This window comes from Perissodus microlepis, chromosome 20, assembly GCF_051167445.1.
Source record: "Perissodus microlepis isolate ML-2025 ecotype Zambia chromosome 20, ASM5116744v1, whole genome shotgun sequence".
NCBI lineage: Eukaryota > Metazoa > Chordata > Actinopteri > Cichliformes > Cichlidae > Perissodus > Perissodus microlepis.
The window spans coordinates 32,457,153-32,467,746 of NC_140480.1; the positions used below are offsets into that span (position 1 = coordinate 32,457,153).

General features: G+C 40.9%; 1 protein-coding gene across 4 annotated transcripts; it reads right to left on the reverse strand.

Moving 5' to 3' along the window:
• Nucleotides 1-1,606: 1,606 nt before the first annotated feature.
• On the reverse strand, nt 1,607-10,377 carry LOC146364971 (synaptophysin-like). 4 transcript variants are annotated; one of them, XM_084916434.1, is made up of 8 exons: nt 10,107-10,377; nt 7,320-7,385; nt 5,296-5,420; nt 4,803-5,001; nt 4,539-4,730; nt 3,167-3,382; nt 2,775-2,855; nt 1,607-2,248 (listed from the first exon to the last, which is right to left on the reverse strand). In XM_084916434.1, the coding sequence occupies exons 1-7, from the start codon at nt 10,206-10,208 to the stop codon at nt 2,790-2,792; spliced, it is 966 nt and encodes a 321-aa protein (XP_084772560.1). In that variant the 5' UTR covers nt 10,209-10,377; the 3' UTR covers nt 1,607-2,248; nt 2,775-2,789. The 4 variants fall into 4 exon arrangements, with proteins under 4 accessions (XP_084772560.1, XP_084772559.1, XP_084772562.1 ...); XM_084916433.1 differs by having other exon boundaries at nt 1,607-2,266; XM_084916436.1 differs by having other exon boundaries at nt 2,762-2,855.
• Nucleotides 10,378-10,594: the final 217 nt, after the last annotated feature.

Genomic DNA, 10,594 nt, shown 5'->3' on the forward strand with positions numbered 1-10,594 from the left:
ATAAACGAGGAGTCAAGGAACAGGTAATATAAGAACCAAAGCAAAGAAGTATGTATTTCCATAACAAGGAGAGAAGGATATATGGAAGTTGCTAAGGATGAAGAGAAGGACACAACTGACTAAACACAGAAGAACCAAAAGATGCACCGATGGAGACGAGAAGACTGACCCAAGAAGAAGAAAAAGAAGAGGAAGGATCACTTTTTTTCACAGAAACATTTGATTGGCTGGCGGAAGACAAATTAAAACAAATGTAAAAGAAAAGCAGCAGCAACACTCCAAAACAGCTCGCTGACTGAAACATCCATCTGAAGATTTATAGCCAATAACTGAGATCCTGTCAAAGGGCAGAAAGCCACAGAGGAAGCTTTTAACAGAAACACTTCCTGCTCCGGGTTTTTATAGCACAATCTTCATCCTTTTTACAGCTGCCCTCACGTCCTCCTCTAATAATCCTCTAAATTCCAGATTCATTGACTTTCCGCTATTAGTTCTCCTCTCTCATTTTCTTCAATCTTGAGCTCATCATAGTATTCCTTACAACCTCTCAGCTCACTCTATTCACTTCCATCTCTATCCTTAACCACTCTAACCTGGCTCACATCCTTTTGCAGCTCGACCTCTACACCTCCATCACTTTCCCGTACTTCCTCATTCCACCACCAAGTCTTCCTGCCCTCTTGCATACACCGAACACCTTGGTAGTTTCTCTCACCACATCAGCTGTACTTTCTCAGTTATCTAGTAACTCGTCACTAACACTCAGTCTTTTCCCTGAACTGTCGCCAAATTCTTCCTTCTTCAGCTTTTTTTAGCCATTTAAATCAGCTGTGTTGGTTCAAGGACACATCTAAAACCTGCAGGGACACCGGCCCTCGAGGCCTGGAGTTGCCCACCCCTGCTGTAGGCCAACAGCACCAAAGGCATTTGTTGCCAGCCCGGGTCTGACAGGCTTTGACGACTCGTTTGATTTGGCAAAGACTTTTTGCCAGACGCTCTAGTGCACGGGTGTCGAACTCCAGGCCTCGAGGGCCGGTGTCCTGCAGGTTTTAGATGTGTCCTTGATACAACACAGCTGATTTAAAGGTAAATAACTGCCTCAACATGTCTTGAAGTTCTCCAGAAGCCTGGTAATGAACTAATCATTTGATTCAGGTGTGTTGACCCAGTGTTATCTAAAACCTGCAGGACACCGGTCCTCGAGGCCTGGAGTTTGACACCCCTGCTCTAGTGGGTGCGGCACTATGGCGTTTGGCCAGGTTTCAAACTACATTCTCTTCTCAAAATGATTTCTCTTATTTAATCACAATAGTTAACATTTTGTTTGGACATTTTCTGCTGACAGCCACATCATTCTACATATGAACAAAACACATACAATATCCCAAATCGCTGTCGCCGCTTTAAACAAAATCTCATCCATTTTTCTGAAAAACACGCACCACCCAGCACTCTGAGGCAGATGCTCTGATCCCCTCTGGATCATTGACCTCTGGGCCACTCTCACTTCCTCCTGGTAGAGGCCACCCTAAACTCAGATTCATTCTTTAAACTTTTGTCGAAAAGAAGTTTAAAACTCAAAAATGACAACCAGAGAAGAGCAGAGTTCATAACAGATCAGTTTATTGAACTTCCACAAACAGCCGACTCAACAAAGAGAGCGCAAAAGCTTGTTTTTAAATGTGTCAAACTTTCTTTTATTACACCATTAAAACTCATTCAAGATTCTGGATCCATCCTTATACTGTTTAAAAACACGTTTTAAACTGTGCACAAAACAAATGCAAAGTGTTGGTTACAAAGCATAAATGCTCTTGCAAAAGTCTAATATGGTTGTCAGTGAGTTCATGTTCATATACGATTCAGTAACCATATAGACTGCAGATAGATTCAGATAATAAGCAGGCAGAACACCATTATCATATAGATATACACCATATAGCAGGTCATATAACAGTGGATAGGGCAGATTAGTACTAAATAAGAAGTAGTTCAGTATGTGTTATATATTTGTTCAAAGTGATATCTATTCAATACAACTGATTAATGTGTGTAAGTCCTATCAGCACTGTCACTGGTTACAGGTTACTATTTGTTATGGATGTCTTGGTGTTTAGCTTTTATTAATCATTTATACATCAGTTTGTTATAGTAAACATCTAAACCTCTTTTTCCTCATCGATCTCCATGGAGTGTTGCATTGTGGGTAGATTGCAGGTGGCTCACTGTTGGCTCGTTACGACGCTTCCTGTGACAGAGAAACAAACTGGAGACATTTTCTCATATAAGAGCAACTTCTCAAATTATCATGACCTAAAAAGTTTTAATGTTTTGCGTCAGGGAATTAAAAAAAGCATCATTCTGCAAAAAAAAAGATTAAATACTTTGCATCAGCATGATTTGAATGAACATATATTTGTACAAGAATACACACCACACGAACACGATACTAGGCATATTTAACTGTCTCTGGATGCAGCTTGCTAACCTATTATGCTAGCTAGTTGACACCTTTGCACTCCACCTTTTAGTTCAAACATGAAAACGTCTGGTTCCAAATAGCAGACAGGATAAGACTAAAATCTTAAAATCAAGTTTTATTCTTTTAGTGCTACAGCGCCCCCTGGTGTGTGGATGCTCTAGTTCGTGTTTTTTTTGTTTTTGTTTTTTAATAAGAAACAAGTTACTGATTAATCAAGAAGAAATGAATTCAAAGTGCTATACTCTATATAGTGCCACATATAAAATATACTAAACATACTTCAATGACTCACCCTCTTCCTCACAGCTCACATGTGATTGGAGAAGGAAGTCGGCGCCCCCTGCTGTTTGGAGCCCTGACTGTACTGCACGTCCTGGAGGAGGCAAGAAAACAAAACAAAAACCAGGACATATTCAGCCTGTAACTAATCATTATTTTCATTAGTTCGGTTTATTTACTTAACTGAAGGCTGGAACAATGAAATGTTTGGATTTCGGGCAAGTCATCAGGAGCCAAAATAAAACATGCAGAGCGACCCCTTGTGGCAAGAAAGCAGTCAAAGGTAGCTAGCTAATCAATCTTTGATTAACTAGCATCACATCATCTAGTCACAGACCTTCAGGTGTGCGGTTACCTGCTGCAGCATTTTGTTTCCCGAGCATTAGCTCACAAATGTCTTCTCACCTGGGGATATCCCTCCTGGCTGCAGTCAGGTGGGTAGCCTGCCTGTTTGTTGGTGTATGTTTCTTGTTCGTTGGCCCCCTGCTTGACGTGGGCATCAGGTGCAGCAGGTTTCTCCTGAGGAGGCGGAGCCAACACGGAGTCAGGGATGATGCCCGTCTCCCTATAGATGAACCACAGGTTTCCCGCCCACAGGACCAGGTTAATGAAACCAAATGCCTGAGATGGGAGACAGTGAAGGTCAACCCTGGAGTCTCTGTTTAGATGTAGATTCAAAACTTTATCAACACAGAAAAGAAGAATAGAATAGAAAAACCCTTTATTGTCATTGTACAAGCACAATGAAATTATGGGACATTACGAAACATCTTAACGAAGAACGTTCCAAAGTTCTCAAATTCAAATTTAGGCAGATTTTTGTTCCTAGAGTTGCAGTTTCTCCAATGGCCACTTGAAGCCCACTCCAGAAACTAGTCAATCCCAACAGACTTCCATGTTAAAACACCTTTGCATTAGAAAATATCATGTTTACAAAAGGGTTTAGTTTCCATAGCCAGTTTCACCTTTTATAAATGTTACTGGGGAGGAGTTAAAAAGAAGTATCATTGTTTTAAATTATATTATGGCTTCAAAGTATGAATGATCGGGACTGAGGCCACACTGAGTGACAGGTAGGACACCAGTTCTTCAGTGTGTGGTCGCATTAAAAGACAAATTGTGTGCTCGAATCAAATGCAGTGAATACAGACACTCGGATGTTTTTGGATGCACAGATATTTGAGCCTCAAAGCTCCTTTCTTTAGTACAAACATTAGCTGAAATAAGTAAATGTAACATATTTTCAGAGATTAGTCTTATGATGCCACAGTCAACATTACCAGCTACTCTCCAGTGATGTAGCAAGGGTTTTGCCATGTCAGCATATTTTCTTGCTATGCACCCTGGACATGGAGTAATTTACAGGTCTGTCTACCTGACACTAAGCCATCTCACTTTTTCTGTCTCTTTATAATAGTGAAGTAAAATCGTAAATGTCAGCAATAAGCTTCATTTGTGATTGTCGGTGGTGTCAGGAGAATGTAAGGAGGGTGTGTCAGAAGATCTCTGCTGATCAGTTTACATTGGTTTGGGAAGCGTGTGCAAGGAAAGCTTGATCCTCATTTATTAACCATTATGATATTTTCAGTTCAATAATTGCAGTTTAGTTAATGAATCACATTTGAAAATTGTGGCTTCTTTGTTTTGGATGTTTCTCAGTAATATTCTGTGTTTTATTGGTCAGTACTGACTCTCCAGTGTTGGCACCAGTAAGTTCTGAGTTTCCCCGTCCTATGATGACGATCAGAGCTGTGCCCAGGCCCAGTGAAAGTCTTACCACAGAGGTGTTCAATCCAGACATAACCGGGTCGTGGACTTCACGGCATCTGTTCTCATCCTCTTCACAGGCGTTGATCATAGTGATGACTTCATCCGGGTTGGTCGCAGTCTTCACGTTGGACAGACCTTTGGCCCAGGCTGCCGAACTCACCAGCCACATGAAGGCAAACACTCCGGTGACTCCCAGGTCCTGAAACGGCATAAAGACGGAGTGAGGCAGGTTTTTCAGAGGTCAGCTGGGAAGTCGGGTGGCTGTACTTACGATCAGTGGGCCCTTGTTGTTCTCCTTGTACTTTTCAAAGAAGAAGACGTAAATGCTGAGAGCTGCCATAGAGTACAGGAAGGCGAAGACGCCGATGGTGACAAAGAATTCGGCCGAGGAGGAGTAGTCGCCAGTCAGGAAAACCCGTTCTTTATACTCAGACTTACAGGTGGGGGCATCAAAATACTCCTGGTGGAGTCTGACAGAGGAGTTTAAAGTTTCCCTGTTAGTGAAGGTGATCTTTCACCAAAGTGATAAACAATAACTAACACGCAGATAATAACTTCAGAGCTTTGATGTTCAGAAATGCCCAAATGAGCCCAAAACACCTCAAAGCTTTGAAGAATCACTAAAGAGACATAAAAACACCCAGGAGGGCTGACTGATATCATTTAAATGAACCAGGATAGTGCTGCATCCTCTAAACACTATTTGAAAGAATTTTAAATAGGTCAAAGTTAGTTTCAGAGTTCACAGAGTTTTTTGTTCTGACCTGAAGGGATACTCAAACTCCACCTCTATACTCAGGTCGCTCTGCACCCAGCTCTTGCACTCCACCGCAATCTTGAACATACCGGAATAACTGCCACAGGTGGAGAAGGCGAAGATGGCGAAGAACTGGGAGAAAGAGCAACAACACATCACAAGCTGTGGAAACAGCTCACAGTCAGAGCGGGCTCAGGTGAGCCTGAACTGCAGTAGGCCTCTGCATTTCATTTTTACTTTTGTACTAAAAAGGCTTTATTTTAAACATGTTAAAATCATATAACAAAGAAAGAAAAAACATAAGAAAAACAAAGCAATCATGATAACATGTTCAAAAAGGAGCAGAAAGACACATAATCTTAATCCCACTACAAAATGTTCTGTGTTTTTATTGGAATACTTACTTTCCGATAATAATTAAAAATTAAAAATAATTAAAAAGACTAAAACTAACAGTGACACTAAACGTATAAATAAAATGCACTCAAAACTATAATAACTGATGCACGGATTGTAGGCGTGCTCACTGAAGGAACAATCCCATTAAATCTTCTTTATTTTAGCCTGTTGTTTTTTCCATTTTGTCTATTGTGTGTCTTCAGTTCATAACAACAAGTTGCATCAGAGTGTCACCCGGGGCTTTTGTACTTTTGACAAATTAATTCAGCTCCTACAGTGGAAAAGAAAACCTCTGGCAATGCGACAAATTAAAATCTGAATACTGAAGAATCTCTGACATTATTGTGACAATTGGCCTTTTAGCAGTTGGTGCAAAAATCCAAATTTTAGTTAGTCAAACTTTACTTTGGAATTTTCTTGTAGATTCAACAAAAGAAACTGGAACAAATGTGTTTTTTCAACAAGCTGCAAGCATCAAACTGCCTAAAGATGCAGTTTAAAATGAGCTCTTTGCTAAAGTTTTGTGCTACGCATAGATACAACACTGGTTCATCCCTTGTGTTGAGTGCATTTGTATGCTTGAATGATTCATATTTATGTGTTAATTAGTTTAAAACAAAAAAAACATTCCTCTGAAAATGGTCAGGTAAGGGGAAACAATGCGATGTTCAAAGAAAAACGGGAGAGGCCGGGAGAACTACTTTGGCTCCAAGAAATGTGGGGTGGCTCAAGACTTTTGCACAGCACTGCACTTCTTTAATATGATGCAGCTTATAAAGGCTGTACTGTAGGTTGGGTTTCTCCTTTTCTCCTGTCTTCCTTCTCTCACACCAGCCAGTTGTGGCAGATGGCCCCGCCTCAGAGGTTTCTTCCTGTTAAAAGGGAGTTTTTCCTTCCCACTGTCACCAAAGTGCTGCTCATAGGGGGTCATATGATTGTTGGGTTTTCTCTGTATGTATTATTGTAGGGTCTACCTTACAATATAAAGCGCCTTCAGGCGACTGTTGTTGTGATTTATATAAATAAAATTGAATTGAATCCTCCTCATTTGCAGTTTATAAAGAGTTTAGAAGAAAAAGAGTCCAATTAAAAAACACTGGTACCAGGAAGAACTACAGAGTCTGCAAAAAGACATCAGCGCACCATTAAGTTATTAAGTTAAATTATTTAAAATACTGTCAGGTTTTGCCCCCTTAAATTTATACAAAGTTATCTGAATCTGCAGTAAACCGCTTTCTTTTCCATAGAGGAAGAGTAAGAAAACGTTTAAAGCCACCACCCTCTCCCTACAGCGCCCCCTGCTGTGTGCTGGAATCTAAAGTTTCTGTGTAACAAGTAAGCTCGCTCATTAAAACCTGCATCATAAAAGCGGCATTCAGAATTCTACAACAAACTAAAAATATATTGATATAGACCATAGAAGTGTCTTTCATGTGTGTGTCCAAAGTCCTGTGTTATGCAGATGTGCATAAACTCTTCATATGATGATATTCGTGTTTTCCCGTATGGTGAATCATTAAATTCTGCCTATGATGTTTCCGAGCTTTAAACATCAACGTGAACTCAGTTACACAGTGCATCCGTGCTGTGGTTGCAGTTTTTGTGGTGCAGCTGTTGGTCTGATGGACTCACCCATTGTAGGACCTTAATGAAGCCCAGAGGAACCTTCAGCACCCCAAACCGACCTCGGGTCACCAGCTGCAGACAGACAGATAAAAAAAAGACACACAGCAGGTAAAATATTTTCATTTTAGCAGCATGGTGAAAAACAGAAAGACTAATGACCCACTGTTCACGTGCACTTTTATTCAGGGACGTCAGATCATCAGAGTCAATAACAAAAATGACAAAAACAAAACACATTTGTAATGAAAGCTTTCAGTTAGTTCATTCAAACTCTTCTAGTTTTCAAGACCCAGCATCTGTTTACATTCCAGATGTAGGGTCAAAATGATAAACTTGATAAACCAGCTGGGCACCTGTAAATGGTAAAATGGTAAATGGCCTGCATTTGTATAGCGCTTTACTCAGTCCGTAAGGACCCCAAAGCGCTTTACACTACATTCAGTCATTCACCCATTCACACACACATTCACACACTGGCAATGGCAAGCTACATTGTAGCCACAGCTGCCCTGGGGCGCACTGACAGAGCTGGGCACCTGTAGACTCACCTTTAGATCTAATTAAAAGAATAAAAGGGATGGTAGTGGCCAGGTGATGAGCGGTGCCTGGTTTCCTCCAGACAGTTCAATCTTTATCTCATCAGACCAAAGAGTTTTGTTTCTCATGGTCTGAGAGTCCTTCAGGTGCATTTTGACAAACTCCAGGTGGGCTGTCATGTGCCTTTTATTGACGAGTGGCTTCCAGCTGGCCACTTGACCATACAGGGCTGATTGGTGGAGTGCTGCAGAAATTGTTGTCTTTCTGGAAGGTTCTCCTCTCTCCTCAGAGCACTGCAGGAGCTCTGTTTGAGGGACCATCCCTCCCCGATAAATGTCCTTCTACCCCGATCACTAAAATTGGCCAGGCATTCATAAGAGACACCATAGGAGGGAGAGTCCTTCTTCTTATGGTTCCAGATTTCTTCATATATACAGATGATGTAGACTTCTATGCTCTTTGGGACCTTCAATGCTGCAGAAAGAACTCTTAGCACAAATCATAGGGTTTGTGCACATACGCAAAGTATATAGTGTAAATATAGATTAAATATGGTGTAAATGAGGTGCAGGGCCACCAGACCTAAAATTTTGGGTTGGATATAACTGAGTATTAATTCCAGTCTTTATATCATTAAGTGTATATTTGTCATAAAAACAAACACAGCGACAATGAACCCTATGAAGCAAAGGTGTAACTCAAAGAGGAGGTGGGGGTGGATGGGTTGGATGGCGGGGGCCACCAGCTTCTACATATATCACAAACACACACATCACAGTATGAGTACCTCATATACTCCACATGCTCTTCTCTCCTAACTTCTCTATAAAGCACAAAAACAAATTGTTGCATAGTTGACGTCAACAGTTCATGGTCATTCTGCACAAATGACCGGGAGCGAGGTCAGAAAGTACCGGTAATGTGCTCCCCAGCATCCATCGAAACTGTTCAGAAAAGCGTCTATTTTAACCAGCGTAGTGTCACATGACGAAGAAACACCTGCAGCTAAAATTCAGTTCATAAGGAAATTCATTCAGTTCATCTGTACTGCATAAAAAATGTTAGGCTTTGGTCCCCAAGAGAAAACCGTGACTTAAACACATAGTGGACTTCTTGTAAGGTGCCCACACACACTACCACCTCAGGAATATGAACATCCAGTGTGACGCAGAGGATGGCCTCCATTAATAGTCACTGTGACTGTGCTGCTTGGACATTCGGGTTGGTTGGACGTAATGAGCAGTCATGTGAGTTCCTGTCGCCTTTCTATCAGCTTAAAGCGTCCTGGTCATTCTCCTCTGACCTCTGCCATCAACAAGGCCTCTCACTGGATGTTTTCTCCCTTTTTTTAGATTGTTGTCTGTAAACCTTAGAAATATCCGTGTGTCAAAGTCCCAGCAGATCAGCAATTTCTGAAATACCAACGTGGCTCACACCAACAACCATGCAACGCTCAAAGTCACTGAAATCACCTCTCTTAGACTGGATTTCTTTAAACATCAGCTTAGTTTTATTGTATGAAAAGGTTTCGTTTTAATTTTGTTTTCATTTGTTTCAATGTCAGTTTTAGTCTCTCTTTTTTTTTTTTTAAAGATACGTGATTTGGTTGTGCTGCGGGAAGTCATTGAGTGTGTGCAGGAATGGGAGGGGGCTCTTGTTGTTGTTGTTAGGGAGCTGGAGAGTGAGTTGTACCGGAGGACAATCCTCGGGATTAACGGCCTGTTTTTCTGTACCTCCTCAATAAACCGTGGTGAGAACAAACCGTCTGGTGCTCGAGAGCTTGCGAACGTTACAATATATATATAAGCACAGCATGAAAGATGGGAGCATAATTGCGCATCACCGCGGTCAATGATCCGGCTTACAATTGTTTACCTTGAAAGCTTCAGCAAAATCCTGAATGCATCATTAAATTACACCTTAAGCTTTTTCGCGTTTGCTTTACTTGATAATTTATCATGATCAATTTGGATAAAAGCTTTTGATTATTAGAAGAAAGAAATATAATCGTGTTTTGTCTGTTCGTTTACACGAAGTCTCGAATCAGTGCCTTTGAAAGAAAATCAGGTTAAAAAAAACAAACAGAAAAAGGTCGTTATATCTTTAATCGTTTTATTTTGTTCCTGTCATGCCCAAGTGGGCACATTTCCGTCTTGAACGCAGCTCCTTTCTTCCGTCGTGTAGTTTTTTTTATTTTTATTTTTATTTTTTTTACCAGTAATCCAGTTTTTTGTTTCCATAAATGAGCACACTGACCGTATTCACTGCTTTCTCCAGATCCCTGGTGTCGGGTAATGGGGTTTTCCATTGGTTTGGCTTCGGAGCGACTCCTTGGGTGTTGGTTTTCGGTGCAACCATGCTGTATCATTAGTCGGTGTAGTTCTCCAGTATGCGGGATGTAATGTGGGTGTGGCCGTCTTCGGGAGTTGATGCTGGATCCAGTGCTCCCCCCCCCAAACCCCTAAACAGTTCTGTGTTTTTGCAAGCGTTGATCAGAGTTTTCCTTTTATTCTGATTTTTTCTATGATACAGTGATACTGCTCAGCAGGGGCGTTTCTAGGATCACACTCAATCATAATGTGCCGTGCAGATAACATTAATGGACGGTTCCGTTTTCAAACATATTCTGCCTTGTCTCACCAACCTCACATTACAGTGTTACTTTAAAAAGCAACTTAATTAGAGGGATTAACTATTGTAGTATCCAAAAAACATTTAGATCGAAAAATCAAAAATTCAATATA